Consider the following 24,405-nt stretch of genomic DNA (forward strand, 5'->3'; position numbering starts at 1 on the left):
CACAGGGAATGGCTCCCACTGCCAGAGGGCAGGGATGGATGGGATATGGGACAGGAATTGTTCCCTGGGAGGGTGGGCAGGCCCTGGCACAGGGTGCCCAGAGCAGCTGTGGCTGCCCCTGGATCCCTGGAGGTGTCCAAGGTCAGGTTGGACAGGGTTGGAGCCACCTGAGATAGTGGAAGTTGTCCCTGTCCATGGTAGGGGGTGGAATGGGATGGGCTTTGAGGTCCCTTCAAACCCAAACCCTAAGTTAGGGCTCTAAGGCTTCCTTGAGGACACAGAGTTTAAATCCCTTTCTTATTGGTGACTGGTAGTATTGTAAAACATACCTTAAAAAGTCCCCATGGCAGATACTGTGTCAGTCTTTGAAATATGTCCAACATTTTGTGTGGTTTTACAGTCCAGTTTTCTTACTGCCAAGAACAATTCCAGTTTGCCTTGCTATGTTCACATTGTTCAAACAGGCAAAGTGGGCCACATAAAATGTGAATCCTAAAGTAAATGGAGCTCTTCCTTCACAATGAGTTAAAGAACCACTGTGATGTTGGGAGCAGCACCTGGAAAGTAATTTCCCAAAAGTTCACTGGCCTTTGTCAAGGTAACCTGCAGGTAGTTCTTTAAAGAGTTTTTCTCCTCTTTGGTTTTGATGGTGTTGTAAAACATAAATATAAAACAAACAACCTGAAACCTGAAACTCCTCAAGTCTGAGTGGTGCCAGTTGTTCCTTCCTTGCCTTTCCTGCTTGTCAGCTTTTAAGACTGGAATATTTGCCTGAAGATTCTAGTTTTCATTAAAGGATGATGCTGGTCATGAGAAATGTAACCCTGTTCAGAGGGGTACAGCAGAGGAACTTACAGGTTTGTGGTGACTTACTTGGTTTTCTATCCTGGCTGTGGCTGGAAAATGTTAATTGTGATTTAAAACTAAAAATGGTAGAACTCTCATGAATATAAAACTATATATTTATTTCAGCTTCCCTTGGGGATTCCTGCCCCTTCACTTTTCAGCAGTTTGGGACTTGGAGTCTCAGCAGCTTTGGCAGAGGAGCCAGCACTGAGCAGAATGCCTAGGATTGCCCTGTGATCATCCCTGAGGGATGATCCCATCAGCAGAGGGATGCTGTGAATGGTTACAGGTTTTCCTAATAAATAAAAATAAATTATATTGCACTTTAAAGGCAAAGTTGTGAATTCTTGCTTTCTGTTTGGTGCATTGTCCTTCATGCCTGTATGTAAAATTTGGATTTAGGTAAAGATCCTTTGAATAAGATACACAAGTGCACTCACAGGCTGTAAGACATTTTTATTTGCTCTAGGAAAACAGGCCCTTTAAAGGGAGAAATGGCAGAGTGGCACCACACATTGGGGTTCGGATGAGGTGCTCTTTCAAACCTAAACCATTCTGGTATTCCGTGATCCAATGATGTGCTGTTCATTGGGACTGGAGTCTGGCTGCTGGGGTGGCTGTGGGAAGGGGCAGTGTTTTGGTATCATTACTGGTATTCAGTGCCGGACAGGAGGGATAAAACGCGGCGAAATGTAAACTTAGGAGCCTGTGATGAGGTCCCAGTTTTGTGGGTGAGGGTGTGAGGGTGCTCGCCTGAGCTCTGCACACATTCCTGCAGTGGGTTGGGAAGCACAGCCTGGGTCTGGGGGCCAGGAGTGACATGGGATGTCCTCAAACAAAATAGTTTTCTGGATGTGGGCAGTGCTGGAGCCAGTAACTGAGGCATGGAAGAATGTAACAAACACTGAACTGAAGTGGCTGCTCCAGAAAGAGTGACTGGATGAGGCTTCGTGAGCAGGTGTGGAGAGGGACTCCTCTGCTTGGGAGGAAGGTGAGCTCATGCAGAGCCAAGAGGTGATCCCAGACAGCCTCTGGAGCAGGGGGACAGTCCAGGGGAATTTTGCATGGCACCATGTGGCTCCTGGCTGGTTTGATGTGCTGGCAGAGGCTCTGCTGCAGATGAGCAGGCACAGACAGCTGTGATCTGTGTCTGTGTCACTGTTTTGCAGCCGACAGCAGAGGGGCTAAATGTCCACTCCATGGTGACGCACCATGTTTGTGGAGACCTTGGGGCATGTTTCTTTCCCAGAGCATGCCAAAGGTCAGGACTGCCAAAGCCACGGGGGCAGTAGGTGGGAATGGCAGCAAGGTTAACAAGGGGCACTGGAGAGCAGCACAAAGCTTCTGGATCAAACAGGCCCTTCCAGAAAAAGACTTGAGGAAATGTCTCACCAGGCAAAAGAACTGCACGAGTTGGGTGGCAGGCTTGCTTGAGTGTTCAGACCAAGTAATTTTCTCCTGATAATCAGATAGCATTCAATTAAAAAAAAAAGAGAACTAGGCTGACCTTAAACAATGTTTGTTCTTTAAAAAAAGTCAATATTCTTTTTCCAAATTAATGAAAGTAATTAACAGTGATTGATGACACATGTACTCAGCTGTTTTATGTTGGGAGACCAGATGGGTTAGGCACAGCTAGTGACCAGTAATTCTGATTCTTTGTCAGAAGGAACAAGAAGTTCAGATGTGGCTGGAACAGCTCAAGTACGTGAATAGAAAAGGTAAATGTTTTTCTCTCTGCCTTTGCCTACCTGAGGAGCTGAAAAACAACCCCAGGTAAAGAATTGCTTTCAGCCAGTGAGGTGAGCTCCCTATCTGCTGGCCACACAGCCTCTTCCTGGTACTGAAAATGTTGCTGAGGGGATTCTGAATAAAAATAATAGGGAATTACAGAAGAGATTGGGTCAGAAGGGACCTGAAAGACTATTTAGTTCCACCCCCCTGCCATGGGCAGGGCTGCCCCTCACTGGTTCAGGTTCCAACCTGGCCTCAAATATTCCATTTTTAATCACTTCCCAGTCAAGCATTTAAAAGGAAATTTGATTTTTCTGCTCCTGAGTGTGTGTAGTGAGGGTGATCTGCAAGGCAGGGATGAAGAAACAGGATAAACTCCCAGTCTGCATTCATCTTCTGTCAAGCACTACTTTCAGCTATCTGATTTGGACTCCTTCAAATATGGAAATAGTAGGATGGAGGAAAGACATGGAATTGGGAAAGAAGAGGGCCTCAGAAAAAGCCAAGACGGTAGATTTTTATAGGTAGCTCTGCCCAATTTGTGCCGACTCCTGTGAGGCTCTGGTAGCAGCTGGAACAGGCTCCTGAGGCAGACTTTTATCCTTTCTCCCTCCCACACGGATCCATCTGTGAGACTGCTTGTTCTTGCTGCTCTTGCTGAGAAACTGGATTGAGCTCAGAAGCATCCTGCTCTTTCAGACCCTCTGCCAGAGTCTTGCTAGTCAAGGAGGGCTCTGTATTCCTGCAGATTTGCACAGTCCCAGGTTTCAAACAGTCACTTGCGTTTCTGAATCTGCAGCTCTTCCTGCTCAACTCTGAAAAAAATGATTTCCAAGCTGTTGGCTACTTTAAATTGGGGCTCCCATGAGGTGCTATTTCCAGATTTGCTTGGGAACTTTTGTTCAGAGTTTTGGGTGACACTTGGGAGGATTTAGATTCGTTCCTCATGCACTTAGTTGTTCCCAAAGTGGTTTTGCATCTTTGTGTATTGGGATACCTGCAGTGGTTTCAACATCAATACTTGTCAAGGTCTAAAAACTGCTGAGAGATCTGCCCAGTGGTACTGCTGTGAATCATGTGGATACTCCTGTGTGTTCCTAGCAAGGAAGGAGAAAGGGCACAAAACTTTGGTGGTTTTGGGTATCTACCAGAAGATTTTTCTTTCTAGGCTGTGGAGGCACCTTTGGTTTTCAGAGCAGCTGTAAGTGCTGGTCAGGGTGGTGATTTGCAAAAGTGTCTGTGCAAGGTACCATGAGGGATTTTGTCAGTTTGAAACTTCGTGAGGAAAATACTGCCACGGGCAAGCTCAATAATATCAGTTTTGTGTTAATTTAACATAGAAATGGGTGAAGGGTGTTTTCACTTTCACTGAGATACCATGTTTTCAGTTTGGGCTGATGTCTCAGTGCTTGACTTCCAGAGGTGAAGTGCAGCACTGCCACCAGAGATCAGTCTGAGAGCCTGACTTTGAGACCCAACTGAAAAGAGCCTGGGAAAAGCAGCTTTACTCGGGGAATCTGTGTGCCCTGGAAATCCAGTTGTGGAGCGTTCCTTGAAAATAAGAAGGAAAAGGATAGGAAACTGTAGAAAGTGTTTTCCTTGACTGTTTCTGTAGAGAATTTCTGTTGCATGTAATTAGATTAATTATTTCCACCTAGGTTTTACCCTTCTATAGCTGTGGATTAGTTCCATGTTTATAAAGCAGCTCATAATTAGTTAATACTGTCTTGCCATTTGTGGCTGTTCATTTTGTTTCTGACAGGGACTTCAGTGCATGTGTAGCACTGCTTATATTGCAGGGACTTGGTTATGGAATAATGGCAGGATTCTCCCAGGGACTGTCCAGGAAAGCACTGCAGCGCCTAGATGAACTGGGGAGGTTTGGAGCAGGTGTTGGTTAGTCCTGAAATCTTGGTGCACACACGCTGTAATTTCACGTGCACGATAAATGTGCCCAGAGATGGAATCCCTGATGGTGCCACCACACAGAACCTGTCAGAGGTCACAGTGTTTGGTGTGAGTAGCAAATCTTCACCGTGTGTGTCAAGCTAGAGAGTGGAAGTTGCAGGGAGAGATGGAAGCACAATGCTTGTTCAGGTCTGGGCTGTCATGTGAGAGCCTCTTGTGATGGGAAAAGTCAGTATTTGCTAAACAAATGCACTGGGGCTGATTCCTTGAAGTGCTACCGTGTTTCTGAGGTGCTCTGTGTGTTTGAATCACCATACTGAGCTTTTGATCTCAGACAAAAGCACCTCTGGTTCTGGTGCTGCAGAGCAATGACGCGTCTGGCAAAGATGGGATGTCCTGGCAAAGAGGGCTGGACTGGTCAGTCTGGATCCTCCTTGCTGGGGCATGTTTGTACCTGGTGTTCCCTTGGAGAGGAGCTCTTGGTAACAACTGGACTAGGTTGGGTTTCATGTTTAATTGTTGCTTACACAGTTCGAACTCTAGTGTAGGCTTCAGTGCTCACACTGCTTGTGCTCCCTGTCCCCCTTCCATGAGGATTCCTGAGTATTGTGTCAACACTTCCACTTGCCAGTATTTCCCTTAACTTCTGAGTGCAGGTGTGGAAACTGGAAAGAATCTGATATCTGATTTCAGTGTAATATAGAAAGTTTTACAGAGCAAAATTTATATTTTGTGAGATGGGGCTGTCACATCTGTGTGGGACAATGCAGAGCTGAGTTGGTTTATTGACTGTAGGTTGATGTCCAGGTGAGATTTTAAGATCTTTAAAAGTACTTGATTGCCACGTTCTCCAGCAGCATCCAAGAGGATGTCCTCTGGGAGGCTTTTCACAACAGGACATGCGGCACTTCTTAAACAGTGACTTATCTCATGGGTTTCCTGGCCTCATACACTTGGTGTTTGTTCTCTTTCATAAGAAATTTGTCAATTTGCTTTTGGAATTCAGGAGAACTTTTGCTTTTTCCAGCAGCCCAAGTCCGAGTTTCTCAGTGCAGCTGAGGAGGAGCAGGTAATGCATAGAGCACACTTCAAATTGGGCTTTTTCTAAATTGTGGATCCTTCCCTTCCTCCTGGGTCCACTCAGCTTCACACCCAGCAAAAGTAGGAGAAAAAGTTCTATCTCTGACAGAAATAGATGGAAAGCTGCATGATCAGTGATTTTTTTTGTGTTAATAATGATTCTGCATCACTGTGATATCTTTAAGTCACCTCTGTCTGGGCTGCAGGTTTATTATAATCTGCTTCACCTGCATGAGAAATTTGTACCACACCTCTGATGGTTTTCTTGCCCTTTTGAAACTCTTACACTGTGTACTTGGAAAAGGAAGGGGAATGTCCAGATCTGCACAAAATCTGCATGGTTTTGGAGGAACTAGGCTAACACAGCAGCAAATTTGCTTCTTTATTTTTATTTTTAGTTTTTGTTATTCCATGGTAATCCAGTTGCTCTTCTGGCCACAGTTGAGCATTAAGCTGGTAATAGATTTTACAGTGTTACCTGCTATTCTCACAGTGTGTGTTTAGAGACAGAAAACTGCTTAGAGACTCCAAACTCTTTGAGGGGGGTGTCTGATGGTGTTTGAAATTTGCAAATATATTTCCTGGAAGAGGTCTGAGTGTTGCTGGAGCCATAGGAAAAGCAGCACCTCTGGGCAGTGGGTAGTGGTTGTGAAAGCTGCTCTCCTGCGAGTGATCCAGTGAAGCTGTATTCTGCTGGAGAAACAGTTGAGGGGATGTTGTCTCAGGGCTATGGGGGTCCTAGGGACTGCTGCCACTCTTTTTGTCACCTTGCAAAGTGGTGGCTGGGAAATGGTGGTCCCTGGAGGGGAGGTGAGCTCAGGAGGTTGTTTCACATTGGCTCTGCTCTAAATAAAGCAGCTTGGCCTAGTGGAAGGTGTCCCTGCCCATGCCAGGGGTTTGGAGTGAGGTGGGCTTTGAGGTCCCTTCCAGCCCAAGCCATTCCATCATCCTGCATAAAGATGCAGTAAGTCTCCCTGTGGTCACAGTAAATTGTTTCCAGGCACTTCTGAGCCTCTTCCTTCCCTCCTCTTTTCGTGTATGGATCCTGTATTGGCAGTATTTTATAAACAAACCCTGAGAAGCAAAGGCAGCTTTCCCCCTCTCTGGTTAAAGTGCAGGATCTGTTGTCAAAGGAGAAATTTAATCGATAGAGCTCTGAGAGAGGCTGTGCCTCCCTTCAGGTCGGTGTGTTTGTGTAAACCCTGGGCTGTTTGCTTCTAAATGCAGCAAGGAAGGTAATTTCGGGGAAAAAAATAATGATCTCGTAATCAATCTGGGCCAGGCCGAAGGATTGGTGGTGACACCTTTTGGAAGGTGGTGGTGGTGGTGTTTCCATGTCTGTTGGAGAGCAAACCTCATGGGGCTAGGGTGCTCCTAGAGGAGAGCCAGGATATGGATATGGATATATTATGGATATGGATATGGAAGGCCTTCTAGCATCCCTTTATTCCACCGAGTGCTCCAAGGGATGCTGGCAGCAGTGCTGCTGCTGTGTCAGAGAGAGCTGGGCCACCAGAGCTCCTGGTCCCGAGTAACCCAGCTGAGTCAGTGCTGAAACCCCAGCCCCAGGCCATGATTCTTATCAGGGCTGGAGAGCAATTCAAGCTCTGAAAAACAGAGCTCTCTAAATAAAGTTCTGTGGCGACTGGCATTAGTTGTTGCTGCACATCTGGACTTGTTATTGCACAGAAGCACATCTGGAAGGGGCTGGGAGGAGGAAGGTGAATGTTCATGCTGCCACAGAATCACAGAACCATAAAGGGTTGGAAGAGACCTTAAAGATCATCTTGTTGCACCCTCCTGTACCTTCTACTATCCTGGGCTGCTCCAAGCCCTGTGCAGCCTGGTCTTGAACAGTGCCAGGGATGCATGCACAAGCTCCCTGGGCAACCTGTGCCAGTGTTTTACCACCCTCACAGTAAAACATTTCTTCCTAATACCTAAACTCCCACTCTTTTCAGTGTGAACCCATTATTCCTTGTCCCCTCACTGCAGTTCCTGATGCAGAGTCCCTCTTCAGCTTCCTCAGAGCCTCTTCAGAAAATGTAATGTTGCTTTGAGGTCTCCACTCAACTTTCTCTTCTCCAGGCTAGACAGCCTCATCTTTCTCAGCCTGCCTTTGTAGGGGAGCTGCTCCAAGCTTCCTATAAACAAATAATTATTGAGGCAGAACTGTAAGATTCTTATGTAAAAAAAAAAAAAAAAAAAAAAAAAAAAAAAAAAAAAGAAAAAAAAGCTTTCTAAGAGAAGATCTGGAATTACTTTAAATCCAGGGAAGACGCCTTGTGGAGGTTAGTGGTTTGCTGAGGCACCAAACCAGGGAGAAGTGAGGCACTTTGGCTGGGGCTGCAGCCCCTCAGTCTGTCCTGCAGGAACAGAGGCTAATTTGAGGCTGTGACAAGGAGGTGACAGCACTCTCAGACCATGGCCACTGTCTGATCCAGGGATGTGATGAAGATACAGCTGCTGATGCACCAGCCCCCGTGGTTTAGGGAACCTGTGCTCTCAGGTATGCCCTGCTTGAAGCAAGCTGAAATAAACAGGCATTAATTAAGTGGTTCCTTTTGCTCCTGGTCCTGAAATTTTTAAATCCAGCAGTGACCAGACTCTGAAAATTCTCCTGTGAGGCAGGAAGCGTGATGATGCTAGTGCTGTTTAAATAATGTTTGACAAACCTGCTTGTTTGAGCCCACAGTTCTGCTGGAAACTTGCTGCGGCGCCGCCCGCTGTCCTGTCCCTGGCTGCTCTCCCAAGCCCTTCCTTTGCTCAGTGCCCAGGGATGTGCCAAACCTGGCATGGTGCCTGTGGCCCTGCTTGCTGTCTGCCAGGCCAGTTCCCATGGCCTGCAGGTGATACTGGGGCTTGTGGCATGCTCTGGCTGGCTGTGCCCATCTCTGCTCCAGCTGGAGTCTGGTGGAACCTGAGCTGCACCCCAAAAACCCGGGCTGAGCGTGCTGTGACCCGTCTGGCCGTGGCAGCGGGGGCTGAGGTGCCTCCTGTGTGCGGAGGGGCAGTGGGCAGGCGGCCCTGAGCTGTCCCTGCCTGGGCCAGACAGGAACGTGCCTCTGGAATGATGCTCAGGGTGGACTCGCTGTTCCTCGGGACAGAGGTGATCGCCCTTGTCCTGGGAGGCACTGAGAGCAGAAGTTAAACAAACTCGGGTTTGTTTTTCTTTTTAATCTTACTTTTTGTTTCTAAACGAGAGAATTTGCTTAGAAAACCCTCTAGGCCTCCTGATATCCGAGGCATAGGGAGAGACAGCGTTTCACTTCTTTTAATTTAAGGAGTGTTTTCTTTGAGATGGTGGCAAAAGGAAAAATTTACAGAAGAACTGTTGCAGGTGGAGGCCTGGCAGCAACTCACTGGTCTGCATGGAGATCTGTGCAAGAGCTACCTGAAAATTACAGTTTGGGGGGAGGTAATTTGAGACAGGGCTTCTCTGTCCTGGAGAGAATCATGGAATCGCAGAGTGATTGGAAGGGACTTTAAAACCCATCTCATTCCACCCACTGCCATGTGCCGCTGTCCTAGGCTGCTCCAAGACCCTGGCCTTGAACTCTTCCAGGGATGAGGCAGAAGTAGGAATAGATTAAACTGGCGGTGCTGTTGAATGCTTTTGGTGCTATTCATTCAGTCCAGTTTCTTTGGGAAACTTTCACTGTTTACGCTCATATTTTCCTTCTTGTGTTGGGAAAATGAGGACAGGGAGATCTGGTAACTCCACTCCAAATCCTTGTCTACAGCTGAGATGGCTTATGCTACAACAGTACCTGCTGGTTTTAATGAAAATAAATTATGTTAGTATCTTGCTAATGCCTGGTCTAAGCTGACCCAGCTCGATTTAACAGGATGTGCTGATTAATGGGACTGGAACATCTTGAACATTCGTGATGGCTGAGACCTGCAGGGATTAGAAATGACATTTAAGTGATTTTCTCTCGAATTTGACGTGAAACATGGAATGCATTCCAGGTCTCTAAGAATGCAAGATGGGCAGAGAGGAACTTGGAGAGTGGTGGTGATGCTGAGACACTTGGGCTGCAGAGAAACAGCCAATTAAAGGGGGTTTTTAATGAAGCACAGCAAGGAAAGGACTGTGTTCAGCAGTGCCCAGGCATTTTCCTGCACATCAGGGAAATAACTTTAGAAAGCCCATCCTGAGCAACTGCGCCAGTGCTGGAAGTCTCAGATCTGGTTTTGCTTCTTGGAAAGGGACACTCAAATCTGAGTGTGCTAAGAGCTCTTCCAGGAATAGCCAGCACTGCCTGAAATGCTGTGGCACAGCTGCACTGTGGACAGATGCTCCTTGTGCAAGGCAGGAGCAGTCCCCATGGCAGCTCCCGTGGCAGCTCCCAGGAGCCATCCCCTGCCCCAGCGGTGCTGCAGGGCACCACTCCTTGGGAGCTGCTGCCAGAGCAGTTTGGGGTGAGCAGAGTCAGCTGGATCTGTGGGGATGGGCTGGAGCTGGCTGCTGCCAGCAGGGTGACCTCACCCCAGCGCTGGGTGATGCCTGGCCAGGCAGGAGGGGCTCCCCTGAGTACCCAGGAGGGCTGGATTGCTGGTTTTATGGTGTTTTATGGTGCAAAGAAGGGAAATCATCTGTGGCAGTGGGATACTCTGGGTAAAGAACACAGCTGGGCTCCATCTGGGTCAGTGGCGTTGGCTGGGAGCTCGTGCCAGTGGCACGGCACAATCCCTGAGACAACCTGCCTGTAAAACAGGGATGCTCAGGAATCCCAGAATGGTTTGGGTGGAAAGGAACCTCCAAGCCCATCCTATTCCATCCCCTGCCATGGGTAGGGACACCTTCCACTATTCTAGGTTTCCCCAAGCCCAGTGCAGCCTGGCCGTGGACACTTCCAAGGACAGGAAATACCCGATGTCACTTGGTATAGTGCCAAAAAAAACCCGGAGCCCCCCAAAACTGAACTTGAGCAAGTTCTTTCATTGTAAGGATGGCTGGTTAGGTCAGCATGGGTCTCAGGTGGGGTTTCTCCAAACCAGGGTATCTACTGCTTCTATACTTCCATATTTTGGGGGGCAAGGGCCAGGGGTTGCTGACTCTGTGGGTGACTTCCCCTCTGTTCTCTCTCCCTCCCTCTATTACACAGCTTCAAAATAATTGGGAATGGTGAATGTTTTTCCCCTGGGGCAGTATGGAGCTGCTTCTTAGTAATCTTCTGGAGGCTTGGGTAGAGTAGGAGTGGAATTGATTGTGTGGGTTTTTTTTTCCTTCCTGCTCCAAGACCACTTCTTGGCACTGAGGCATTTTTCTTTAGACTTCTTTGGGGAACAGATGCGTGAAGTACAGTTACCACTCATACATATGGCTTTTAAAATATGGAAGCTGTTGGACTGAAGTGGCTTCATATGGTGCTGTTGGAGGATGAGAATTAACATGGAATTTTGGGTTTCTGAGATGCGAATGTGTTGTTGGAAAGTTGTTTTCTTTAATTGTTTTTTTAAAAATAATGTTAAGTATTAATTTGCATCTTTATGGTTATTAATCAAAGTAACATTTACAACTCTGAAAATTACTCTCTCTGCAGCCCTTAATGCCTAAAATAGCACTGTAGTTTAATCTCAGGGATAAATAGGTTATATAATGTACAGTTTAAATGGCTGTTAATCTTCATTTGCTAACGCAGACATCTTTTTCTTTAATTGCAGGTTCCCATTTTAAAAGCTATTGGAGGACACTGCCACCCTCTTGGATTACTTCCCATACGACTCAGCATGTCACTGTGCCCTGGATTTTACAAGGTGGCCATGATTTAATCCCCACTTCCCACTCCTATGTATTGGTGAAGCACTGGAGCTCTTTTGAGCTGCTCTTACTCCCGTGGGAACTGATCTATCTCCAATCCCTTCTCCCAAGGACTAGACATTGCCAGCAATGAGCTCCCAAAGCCATCCAGGTAAGGTTAAGGCCACTTGGAGTCCCAGCAGTGACCCCAAAACGCAGTTTGTTGCATGAACACACCTTTTAATGATGCTGAAATGGCCATCCAGGCCCCCTCCCTTTCCTGCTTCGTCTGAAACTTGGTGTGAAGTTGGAAAGTGCTGTTGGTGTTACAAGGAAGTTTTACCATTTCAGACTTCTGATTGTTCTAAAATTTGGGTTTCTAATCATTGCATCAGTGAAAATGGATATTTTCTGAGTCATTAAGTAGATATTTAATTTGTTAAATCTGTGCTGGTGAGCCTTAACGATATGGAGTGTACTTCCAAGGAATGGGCGTGGTTCTGCTGGTGCCTTTATTGATATTTAAGGAAACTGTTGGACTTTTTAACAGGAAGGAATAGTTTTGCTGGAACAAAAGTCAATTGATCCACCTCAACGCTGTCTGGGGATTATCCCTAATGTGTTTTGTAATTTGAGGCATGATTCATCACTACTAAATTGTGCATTTCTTGTCTGTCAGAAGAATCTGTAGCTGCTCAGTTACCTGCTTCCCAGCTTAAAGGTGCCTCACACATTTATTTTTAGGGAGTCTGGGGCAACTTTTGTGTTAGGCAGAGCTTTGTAAGAGGAATTTTAATTGTAATTGGGCAGTTTCAATTTATGATACAGAACTGGCCTGCTGGGAAGCAAATAATCCAACAACAACGAGGCACGTGGAAGGACTTATTTCACTCTGCCTCTGAGAGATTACTCTGTGACTTCAGTTTAATCAGGTTGAGGTTAACAATTAAGGCTGAAGTGCTAAAAGCCAGAGAACAGCTCCTAAGATTTAAGGAACCGCTTGTTTGTGTGGGAAGAAATCCTGCAATAAATAGGGCTGCTGGAGTCTACAGGCAGCAGGGGTAGACCCGACCCTCTTCTCACAACTGAAATGAGTTAAGGAGTCTCTAAAATCATCAGAATTATCAAAAAGAAAAAAAAAATAACTGGCCTCTGCTTCCATAATGTAGCAGTCTTAGATTTTGAAATTTGTTGGTACTGTGAGGTGCTGAGAAATGTGTGTTTGTATGAATGCAGGTGTTTACTGGAGACACAAATGCAGAGTGATGTTTTTAAGGAGCTCTGTTCTTCAGATAACATATAATTGTTGTTTCAGTGTTTTCATGACACAGCTGGGCAGCTGTGGCTGCTTGCTTTTCTCTCGTTGTGGTGGTGGGGCACCTTAAACACCCACCTGCAGTCCAAACCCAACGGTGGGTATTTCTTGGCTTCTTAAGGAGCTGCTCTCCAGAGGTTTAGGAAGCGGTGATGTCCTTTTTGGTTGGGCTATATGATGCTGGTTTGCCTTGCTTCCTTTCATAATTCATCACTGAACACGTTCCTCCTGCCTCTTTCTGCTGCTTTGGCTCAGCGTTCCTGTAGATCCAAAAATCAGCTTGAGCTCTGTTTTTCTAACAAGCCTGTCTAGAATGGTGCTGAGAATAGTGGTCTGATCAAAATGCAGGGTGCGGCAGCAGGGCAGGATGGTGTTGGATACCCATGTGCCCTTCCTGGGTGCTGGGTTCTTACTCTGGTTTTACTTCCAAGGGTTGGGTTGGAATTCTGTAGCGTTTCTTGGTGGCTTTTCACTCCCAGTGTTCTTGTTGCTCGTTTCTCTTTCAAGAGTCAGTTGTATAATAAGGAGCAGAAATATTTCTCAAGCCTTGCCAAAGATGACATCTGGACTTCTCATGTCAGTTATCATAGCCATGTTGATTATACAGCTACAGGTAATTATTCCTAATGATGGGCATTGTTTAAGGGAAGGCTCTGGCTTAACTCAAGAGCCTATTAAGCCTTGCTTCAGTGGATTCAAGCTTTCTTCTCTAATCTTCCCCAAGGCCAGCACTAATGGGATGTTTTAGGAGCCATGCCATGAAATTGTTGTGGCATAGATGAATGGAAGTGGTTTGGGTTGGCTTTCTTCTGTGCTTTTTTTGATTTTTCACTTCACTCTGCAAAGCTTTTGTGAGAAGTGTTGGGCACTGAGAGCTTCTCGTCAAACAAGGTGAAAAAAATACAGAGAAGATTTAAGTTAACTAAGAAAAGTGTGACTTCTTCCCTCATCACTGCCTCTTCTTTTGTTGTGTTTTGGATTCAGATTCTGTAGGGAGTAAGAAATAGCTTTTGGAGAAGAAGACTACGCAGGTGGGAGAAAACTTCCTGGGAGGCATCACGTGGCCTTTGGCTTTTGGCAGAGGAGTTGCTGCCTCTTCCAGTGCTGGAACAAAGCTGAAAAAAAAAGACTCTCGAATTGTGCTGCGAAGGCTCAAGTTGCTACGAAGTGTAATTAAGACAATTAGGCTAATTAAGATAACATTAGGATTATGACAAATCTTGGGGGGTGGGGGAAAGCATGTTTAGTTCACTCCTTAACCTGTTCACATTGGCCACAATTGAAACTTGCCTTACATAACCCGTGGTGCTTACCTTACCCAGGCTGACTGGGTTGTGAGTAGGTGTGGGGTATTTTTATAGATTTTTAAAAAATGTTTTAGGGTTTTTCCCCTCTTTTATTTACCTTAAATGATTCCTTGTAGTTGCCTTCTACCTCTCCCCTTAATTTTCAGTGGCTTGAGTTTCACTGTCGTTCGCTTCCTTAATCAGTAAAGATTGTTCTGCTGATACTAGTTATACATAAAGATTAGTTTTAAAAAACCAAAACACTTAAAGTTAATCACTCAGCTGATTTGTATTTGTTTAAAGTTCACTTTCCTTTGTAAAAGCTGAAAATCTCCATGTTCAATGAAGCATTTTGTTTATGAAATGTTATCCTGCAGGAATTAGCCAGTCTGAATGCAAATGCTCCATCCTTTCTTCAGAGCCACTCTTGCAGAGATGCAAATTTCAGCTACATTTTGCAGTGCTGAATGTTTGATAATTAGGAATATTGAAGTTTTGAGAATGAGCTGCCTGGCTGATAGGGGAAAATCTGCAGCAGGGATCATTAGAGCTGAGAGGAGCTCCCTGAGGAAGCAGAGAGCTCTGGGATCACATGGCACCGGGAGAACTAGTTCAGGAGTCACGTACTGTGATTTGCTGGGTAGATAAGGACTTCTGTATGGGGCTTTATCTGCAGCCAGCCACTCTCCTGCCCTGCTCCACAGCTCAGTGAGGCATGGAAAGCCATTTCATGCAGCACACACAGAAGAGCTCTCCCCATGAGCATCTTCCAACATTTTGCACTGGCTGATAAATATTTGATGTGTTCTCTTTTTAAAGATTAAGAAGTTTCTGTGGAGATGCATTTCAAGGCGGCTTTAAATGACACTGACCTACTTTCTGGCAGCAATGAGGCTGTCTGGGGAAGTTATCTAGGGGCAAGAGCATAATTTTAAATAAACACAAGGACTGTGGGGGTAAGCTCCAGCCCTCCTCTAGCAGGGCTGGGCCGTGGTGGGTACTTGGTGACTGTGGAAGAACATCTGGACATGGTCTGTCACGGAGTCATGGAATGGTTTTAGTGGGAAGGAGCCGTAAAGCCCACTCCATCCATGGGCAGGGACACTTTCCACTATCCCAGGTTGCTCCAAGCCCTGTCTAACCCGGTCCTGGACACTTCCAGGGCGCCCTGCTTCCCCTTACCAGTCTGGTGCTCTGGTTTTACTGGATTATGCTAGACTTGGAATTCAGAGACTGTTCCCCTGAGCAGCCTGGTCCCCCAGTTTTGCAGGGGGGGACTTTGGGGTTGGCTGTGGGGTAAACTCAGCAACAAATTCTGGTTAGAAGAGCTGGAAACTCCAGCAGATGGAACTGGCCATGTCTCCATTCACTTTCTTCAGCTCACGACAGAACACCTTTTCCACCTTCATTCCTGTTCTCACCCATGTGGGAGCTGAGCCTGTCCTGGACTTCCTCTAGGAATGGTGTCATTTTGAGGTCCTTGAAAATTTTAAGTCTGCTTCCACTAAACCTGTGAAGTTTCACTTTCTGGAGCATCAAATAGTTGGGACTTTCTGTGCAAGGGTTTGATTGTACCCTCAAAAGAGAAGAATTGTTTTGTGCTTCAGCTTGGGGTTCAAGATGAAGTTCCTGCTAGGTTAGTGTCCCTGCCAAGTACATTCCTCTCATATCTGCTTTTTCTTTAAATGCAGTTCTTGCACTTAGGAATTCTTTAAAAGCCTGTTTCTAAAGTAAGTTTTTTAGCCTGTGATGTTTCTTGCAGTGCAAAGATGAGAAGCAGGTACTTGTGATGAGAGGCAGAGAGCTCTGGATTATTTTGAATGAAGTACAGGGTAGGCAAAGGATATAAAAAATGTTGTCTTTTTAAAGTCAGGCAATTCTGTAATAATGCTTGAGATAGTCCTTAGGATCTTGTGTCCCATTTGGAAAGGAGACAAACCTTTTTCTACGAGGTTACTGCATTTTTGTTACTCGCTTTTGGTCAACCCCAGTTTGCCATGTGTCTCATACTTCCCCAAATACAATTTTTTACTGGAAGAATGAATAAATAATTGTTGTGACATTTCTTCTTTTAGTGTAGTGTTTAGTATATCTTTTTCATCCTCTGAGATCTCTAGAAACTGCCTTTACAGATAGCTATGAGTGATTGAACATGGAGTAGGAGGTGCCTGACTGGAGAATGAACAATTGTGGAATCGGTAATTCTCCCATCCTTCAGTAATGGTTTTGCCAGTTCCTTTCTCCTCGTAGCTTGCCATGTACAAGGAATTCCTCCCCACCTTTTATTTATTTATTTTATTATTTCTATTTAGGCCATTGAGCAGGGAAGGCCTTGACACCTGCACCATTTGAGCTGCCAGGTGGAGTGGTCAAAACACTGAGAAATGGGGCACACAATTTCTTCTTCTGCTAAGAAAACTAAAATTAATACATCAGCAGGTCTTTTAAAGGTTTTGTTTCCATAACCAAAATCAAAGTAGTGTTGTATCATCAGTTACTGGGAAAATCAGATGCTTTACCTGCAGTGCCCTGGCTTGCTTTGAGGTGCTCAGCAGCTCTTGGGGTTCCCCCTGGGGATTGCTGCCACCCTTTGGTTTGATAGGCTGATTTACTCAGGTATAGAAGCAGATTTTTAGCCTTTCAGAAGGATGAGGCTGATATTAAACTTCACACCTATTGAAAAGTGAATTCCATGTAGGAATAACTCCAGGTGGCCATTCTGGCTCAGCTGGAAGCCACCCGTGGTGGCAGCAGTGCTTGTGGGAGTTTCCAGGAACCCCCGAGTGTGTTTGGGGTTCAGTGGGACATTGCTGGTCCTGCTTTGAACCCTGGCAGCACAGGCTTTGCCAGGGAATTCACAGGCCAGACTTAATCTTCTCCTTGTTTGTAGCTGCCCTGCTCCACTTTGATGTTGCAAGAAACGTTTTGGAAGCTTGAGTTGCCAAGTGTGAGGAGGTTCTGCTGGGGTGGCTGGGCAGGGTCAGCCCGGGGAGACAGGAGCTTGACCACAGCTACCTGTGGATACATGGGGAAGGGGGGAACGACAGGTAGGATTGGGACAACAGCCATTAAATACACCCTCTCAACCTCTGCTCGTGTGATGTGGATTTTTTTTTAGAGTCAATTTTACTTTTATTTGTTTTTCTGTTGTTTCTTGGGGTTTCTTTTCTGTCATTTTGGTGGTATTAAGGGATGAACAATCCCAGCGCTGAAAAACAACTTCTTTTGCTGACTTGCCCATGAACAGAACAGAAGCAGAGTGCCTCTCCACCAGGAGAAACTTCCAACCAAGGCAGAGCTGCTTGCAGTGGAAGGGACTGCTGGAAACCCCCTGTGCTCTGTGGGAGGGCTGGGATCAGCGTATTGGAGAAATTGCAACTGAATTCAAAGAAATCACTTGTTTAAAAAAAAAAAAAAAAAAAAAAAAAATCAATCCTGACCCTTTCGCTATTCTGGAACCCATGTACTCGCTCTGTTTGTAGCCCTTGTGCTGCCAAACCACATAAATAGCTTTATGGGGCAAATGGTGAAGGGAGCGAGGTCTGGTTTGGGAGCTTTGAACTGCCAGCCTTGGCCTCAGGTCTCTGTTTTGTCCTCCGGGGCAGCTGCTTGAGGCCGTGTGATGACCCCAGCAGGATCAAAACAACGGAGTGCAGGGTGAGGGGCCCTGGGCCCCGTGTGCCCTCCGTGGGCCCCGTGTGCCCTCCGTGGGCCCCGTGTGCCCTCCGTGGGCTGTGCTCGCTGTGCTGTGGATTTGGAGTTTTTCTTTAGCAGCTGCTGCTGTCCATGAGCTCCCGTGTGGTGACTCTGTTCACCCGTGATCAATAACCCCAGACTGATGCGGGTGCTCGGCCGCACAGTCGCGGCTGGCCGGCAAGCTGGGAGCAGCTGGGAGATGGGAAACGCTGCTCCGGGTGGGTTATTTCCTCAGAGATCTGAGGGCAGGTGTTTTTTGGTCTGCTGCTGGAAAGGTGGTTTCGGCACTTTTGATCAATTGATGGTTCTTCAGGCAGGAAACCCTTAAAGCGTGGTGATGTTAAAATAATCCATTGAGAATTGTATTTTGCTCTTCTGTTTCGGCATTCAGAACTTGCACTTTCTACTCAAACAAGGCTTGACCCTCTCTGTTAACTGTGACCTTTATTTTATGCTGCCTATAAAGAGAAACAGTTTTAAACGTTTTTTTCACTCCTGATCTAGAAAATGCTTGAGCTGGTCCTGTGGGAAGATATAAAAGCCTGAACTAGACCAACCCTCTCTTCTCTGGTCATAAAATCATCCAAAGCAGTAAAAAAGACCATACACCAAACTCCACAAGTCCATCCAAGTACTGAATCCTTGACGTCTGTTGCTTCAGGAAAAATCTCTGAAGCTTCCCAGAACTTGCTTTATTCTAACTAAGGTGCCAGTGGTCTCACAGAACCTCTGCCAGGGGAAAGCATGTGATCCTCACAGCTTACCAAACCCAGGAGAAGGGCTCTGGCATCTCTTCCCTGCCAGCAGCAAGAATCTGATTGGCATTAGATGGCTTTTTCCCTTCCTTTTTTTCCTTTCCAGCAGGTGCAAGGCCTGTTCTGCAGGCTCGTAACTCTTGACAGGTTTATCGTGATGTCTTCTTGGCAGGTAGGGCTGATGCTATTCCTTCAGTCTGCATTTAAGAATCTTTTCATTTTTTTCCCTTCAAAATGGAGCTCTGTGCAGTAGCTCTTTCAAGGAGGTGATGGGACTGTTGCCCCGGTTTCCTTCTTTTTATCTGGAACTGCAGCAGGTAGAGCCAACCTGAAGGGTCACTACACCTTCACTGCCATCTCCACCTCCCCTAGATAAACTTGAGACAGGTTGACCTGAGTACGCACAGCATCAAGTCATGTCGACAGAGGTTTTGGAAAGCTCTGATTTATTCCTCTAATGTATTTTCTTTTTCTTAAGGAAAGGTACGCAGGCAGGTTCTGCTCAGGCACTGCCAGATTCATGAATTTTTCTGAAGAAGCTGCTATGTGGAAGTTGCCCTTTCAATTTTTTCTTCCTTTCCTCTCTTTTCAGTGGTGTTTGTCATGGGAGACCTCAGCCTGTTGTTTTTAGCAGCTCACCAAAGTGCTTAAGGAGAATTCCTCCTCCTCCACTGATTAATTTCTGGCATGGAGCACAAAATAGCTCTTGCGTCAATAAATCGTCACAGCCTTTGCTTGTCTCTGTCAGCGTAAATACAGTTGGACTCTAACACGCCCCCAAGTAGGCCAGAGGTTGCCAGTTTTGCAGCTGCAGGGTGGTCAAGTCCAAGAGTGCATGGCCGGGGTGTCAGAGCTGCTGCAGTTCATGTTGCGAGCCCCTTCACCCCCCACCTCTCTTTAACGTCTTAGCTTCTGGAATTCTACTCTAGTTATAAAGTTATTGTTCTGCAGCCTAGAGCATAGTGATTTTGGGTGCATCTGTTTGATTTACTGGGAAAGCAGGAGTGTGTTTGTGGCTGCGAGCAAGGGTTCTGCTCAGTGACTCCCAGCCCTCATTTCACTGCTTCACCTCCCATCACTTTGTAGGCTCCTTTTCAAGCTGCTTACTCGGACTTTTTTTTTTTTTATTTTTATTTAAATTTTATTTTAATTTTTTTTTTATTGGTAGTCCTGGTGTTTGCTTTTGTTGGGGAAACCGTGGATAACAGTTGCACAAAAGAGCGTGATGTTTTGGGAGTGATTGCCCAAATCATTGGGCAACAGGGACTTGATCTTTAGATGTTCCAGCCATCAGATGACAGAAACTTTCTGCAAAGCCATTTGCTGGAAAAACTGTTGTGCAAACGGGGTGGTGAATGCTGCTTGAAATGGGGAGGGGGTTGAGGAACCTGGAAAGCAGGTCATCCTCCTGCACGTGGGATTCTTGCAGGGAAGCTTGAGGGAGCTGCTGGAGAGGCTGGGACCATTCATTGGCAGCTTCTGAGTCAGAGAGTAGGATGGAAACTGCTGGCTTTTTACAGAGGTTTCTCCTTGCTGATGGAACTGCTCTCTGGGCTTTCCTGGAGCACGTTCCTCCTCCCACTGGCAAGGCTGCCGCCGCAGCTGCCCTGCCTCTAAATAGAGCAGTTGAGCAGATTTGAGAATTAAAATGATTTAGAAAGGTTTCTAAAATTCAGATTTTTTAAAAAATTGCTATCTCTCAATCTACATCTAAATACAAGCACAAACTGCTGGTGGAGGGGCAGGGGAAAATTCCTCAATATCCCACCTCAATATCCCCAAGTGGATGAAAACTCTTGGCAGATATTTTCGCTAGTTTTGGGAAACCAGCTGTAGCTGCTCTGAACCAAACTGTTCCATTATAGAATCCTGCATGTATTCCTTCTGTCCTTTGAAAAACAACCAGCCTGTGTATGCCAATGGATCAACATTGGAAGGGCAAGCCTTCCTGTGATTTGGGTTTGGAAGAAATTCCAGAGGTAGAACACCTATTTTGTGGAGAAAACGGTCTGCTATAGGTGACTTGCATTGCCAGAAAGGAGAGCACAGCTTGCTCTCAACCTCATGCAGGAATTTGATAAACACTATTTTCTAGGATTTCTCATCTTGTTCCCTAGGCCTTCTTCCTCCTCTCTGGAGCTGTGAACTATAATTCACTAAGAGATTTATGTGTTTTGGTCGAAATGCAGAATGTGTGCAAAGAATATGCCGGCTGCCCTTTTTCCCTATAAGAGCTCGAGGTCTGAGAGTGAAAATACAGGTTTAGAAGTGTTTTGCTGATCAGTTTGTTTATTCCTTGGTCTGCAACATGCAGGGTGGTGCTGGGGGGAGCCACAAGGGGTTGAGGTTGCAGGAAAAGGCAGTGGTGGTTGTTTCACTGGGGCTCTCTGGCAGCTGCCTGCCCATGCTTGTGTCAGGGTACAGGCTGCATGGATTTTTCCTGCTCTTCTCTTTCTTGCTGTTGATGCCAGGGTGGTGTTTTGGCTCTGCAGCAGGCACGGAGCACCTCCCCTGATGTGGCTGCTGTGTGTCTGTCCAGGCTCCTTCTGTCTGAACTGGCCAGAGTTTATTCCGTAGGGCTGTGCTGGGCTGGGGCTGGGCTTTTCCACAGGCTGCTGTTGGGTCAGGGTGTTGGAGCCTGCTGATCTCACACCCACTCTCTCCTTTTCCCGTCTCAGGCAGCTGGCTTGCCTCTGAACAGAGCACCATGTGGTGTGCTGTGGGCAGTGAGTGATGCTGGGGTATACACAGAGCTGCAGTTTGCTCAGTGAAGCTGTGTCAGCTCAGGGTGTGCTTGGCTTTTCCTCCTCCCCTGGGTGCTGGAGAGCTGGAGATCCCCACTGATCCGGCTGGGACGTGGGGAGGTTGTTGGTTCTGGGAGCTCTCTGGGATGCCCATCCCACATTGAGGAGTCTTTGTGCCGAGGTCAATTTTTTTTTCTTGTAAAGCACTGGAACAGGCTGCTCGGTGTAGTGGTGGAGTTGCCATCTCTGGAAGTGTTCAAAAAAACATGTGGACTCTAAAACTAGTTATTTCCTTCCTATTTCAGCTTGTGTTTCACAGCTGGGGCTGCTTTCATCAGCAGAGGCAGGTAGGAGAGTCCCTTCAGGAGCCACCAGTACCCAGAGCTGGGTTCTGTAGTCGCAGCAGCCCAGCTCTGCTGTGCGATGAGCCCTCCCCCTGGGGAAGGTGAGCTAGAATAAAGGGTTGTGCTTGTGGTGTCTTGTTTGGCTTTTCAGGCTCCTGAAGTCAGAGAGCTCTGCAGAAGGAGCTTGGTTTTTTTTTTCAGAAATAATGATGCAGTAGTTGGTTTAGGCATATAAACATCTGTGGCTTGAGCAGGCAGAGGTATGAGACACACTTGTGTTGGGAGATGAGTTCTGTCTCACCGGGTACTCCTTTTTCCTCTTGCAAGAAACAACTGTGGGACTATTTCTTTTGAATAGCAGTGGGTTTTTCATCCCCCAAAATCGTCAACTGGTTTTATTTTGCAGTAAGAAGCAGTAGGTAGTGTTTAGGAACCATTGTTGATGAGATTGTATCTGGAAAAGACATCATCTCACCAACAGTTTTCAAAGATTTTGAAAAAGGCAGAATGCTCAGTATTGGCTCCTTTAATATTTTTTTCTTACTGTTTCCCACCAAGACTGTGTTTCCATTGTGTCTGCGAGCTCCACTGGTTTTGTCATGTTTCCATGTAGTTAATAACATCTTGGTGTGCTAACACATTCTCGGCATTGGCAAATTCTATGTGATTTATCTGCTTAGATCCACGTTATTTGTTGCTCTGCCTCTTCCAAGTTAATAATTTCCCTGACTAAGGATACCTGTGTGCACAGGGAAAGGTTCAGGGAGGAAAAATCCGCCTTGGATGTTTCTCCTCCCTCCTCCTCCTCCCAGACTGAAACTAGTGGAGGCTGCTGGCCACTTTCACTGGTCATCCGCTGAGTCCTTTAATTAGAACATTTCTGATTCAGAGCTTCCACATCTCCTGGCTCAGGCCTTGGGTGCTGGCAGAGGCATTTGAGCCGCACTGTCTCTGGTCCCCAAATTGTAATTTTAGCTGAAGCCCTGTCTTAGATGTTGGGGAAATGAACTGAAGTTTTGTGTGGGGTGTTTCACCCCTCAGCACTGCGGGGCTCTCAAAATGCTGTGACATCTAAAGAGGGATCACGCCGAGCATTCCATGCCTTGCTCTGTGCCTTCTTGGAGCTGGTGACCTGTGCCGAGTGCCTTTGGCAGTGCCAGCCTGGCCACGTGCTGGCAGCTGGGAGATGTTTTGTCTGGCAGCAGGGGAAACTTGGTGCTGGTGGGAAGAGCTGAGAGGGCAGAACGTGCGGTGTGTGCCAGGTTTGGGACAGCCAGCGGTGTCTGGTATGGCTGTGGCAGCTCTTCCCTAGTTGTCAGAGGTGCCATGAGTGCCAAAAGCTCAGGGGGTGCAGCCCAAACGGGACTGGGGCTCGCTGGGCATGTGTGGCTCTGGATTAATTGTCCCGTGCTCTAAATGAGTGGTTGTACACGGAGCAGGCACATGGCATGGCTCTGCTCTCAGCAGGTGAAGCTACAGCGGGAAAACACCTCCGGCTCAGCAAGACACAATAGCAGAGCACAGGGAGCTGGGCTGAGGGATGTGAAGGATGTGGGATCTGTGATACCGGAGGCTTAAAGGCAAAAATAGCATCATTTATAATAGTAAAAGCAAAGGCTCCTGTGCGACGCCTTTGCATTCTGCCAGACTGTAGTGAATGGTGGAGTAGTTTGCTTACAGATGACAAGCAGGGATGAGTAAGCACTTAAAATTTTTGGTGCTGGAGAAACAGCTTTTCCATCTTGGCCCCTGAGCTAGTCGGTCTTGCAGTCCATTTCCTCAGTGTGTCACTTGCTGCTTGAAATACAGGTGTTGGGAAGCATGGAATTAAAACTCTCTCCACATCCCTTGGCCTTCCTGTGGGGCTCTCTGTTCTGCCCTTGGCGTGCTCCAGGACGCGTTTTGACTGGGCTGTGTGCTGATTTTGGAGAGGACCCCTTTGCTGCCTGGTTTGCCTCCCAGCAGCCGGAGGAGATACCCCAAGCACAATCCATGAACTCCTTCACCAGCTATAAACACGCCATCACCACAGACTAAATCTCTGATGTGTTTCAGTGGATGGACACCTGAGGATCGCCTGGAGGTGAAATGAAAGAATAAACACATTAATTTAGATGCTTGAAGAAGAGCAGTGAAGTGTGGATAGGTGTAAAGTTATGTCCTGGAGTAAGGAACTGCTGTTCCTTGAGGTCTCAGTGCTGGGGCTGTTGGCTACAGCAGCTCTGCCTCTGCTCTTGTCACCTGTGCTTAATTTTCATGGAATTTCCATGGGACACCTTAAGTATTTTAGCTGTTGGAGTTTTGTAATGGGAGGTAACATTGTTTGGATTTTTTTTTTCTTTTTTGTTTTCTTTTTTTTCCCTTTTTTCTTCCCCTAAGCTGCTGCTTTGTGGGCTTTCTAAGGACCTAGTCCAGGGTGGAAACAGAGGGAAAAACACCTCATTGTAAGCTAGTGCTGTGTGTTTCTTCTAAGTCAATACTATTAATTGCTTTCTTGCTGCTTAATGACAAAGTTGTTAAGATGTGGCCAGAAGTGGTTCTCTGGCCAGGAAAATGTCCTTTTTGCTGTTGTGTTTGCCCAAGCTGGCAGTGGAGAGATACCTGTAGTACGTGAGGAAAGAGCCCCCTGAAAACTGGTATTTTGGATCATTTTTCCACTTGCCTGCCCATGACTAATGCCTGCACCTCTTCTGGTGTCATCGTCACACCATGGTGCTTGGATGTGTGCAGATTTGTGTGAGGACAATGTGAGGAGAAAAGCCTTCGGAAACCAGCAAGTGTTGCAGCAATGTCCATCAGGGCTTTTATTATTTTCATATTTGGCTCCAGCTTAAATGTCAGTGACCTCCTGCTTGGAGAGGTGCCATCCACAGGGAGCCTTGGCAGGCGTTTCCCAAACACAGCATGGGGATCTTGTACCCTCTTACAGGACACATTTTACACCCTTGCAT

General features: G+C 46.6%; 1 protein-coding gene across 7 annotated transcripts in view; it reads left to right on the forward strand.

Moving 5' to 3' along the window:
* The window catches only part of HDAC4 (histone deacetylase 4), a 177,170-nt gene that overhangs the window by 14,653 nt on the left and 138,112 nt on the right, over nucleotides 1–24,405 (forward strand). For all 7 annotated transcript variants that reach the window (XM_030276973.4, XM_030276977.4, XM_030276974.4 and 4 more), the window contains exon 2: nucleotides 11,239–11,486. In XM_030276973.4, coding sequence (XP_030132833.1) covers nucleotides 11,465–11,486 — 22 coding nt within the window. In that variant the 5' untranslated portion in view covers nucleotides 11,239–11,464. The remainder of the gene's footprint in view (nucleotides 1–11,238; nucleotides 11,487–24,405) is intronic.

Source organism: Taeniopygia guttata, chromosome 7 (assembly GCF_048771995.1).
Source record: "Taeniopygia guttata chromosome 7, bTaeGut7.mat, whole genome shotgun sequence".
Classification (NCBI taxonomy): Eukaryota; Metazoa; Chordata; class Aves; order Passeriformes; family Estrildidae; genus Taeniopygia; species Taeniopygia guttata.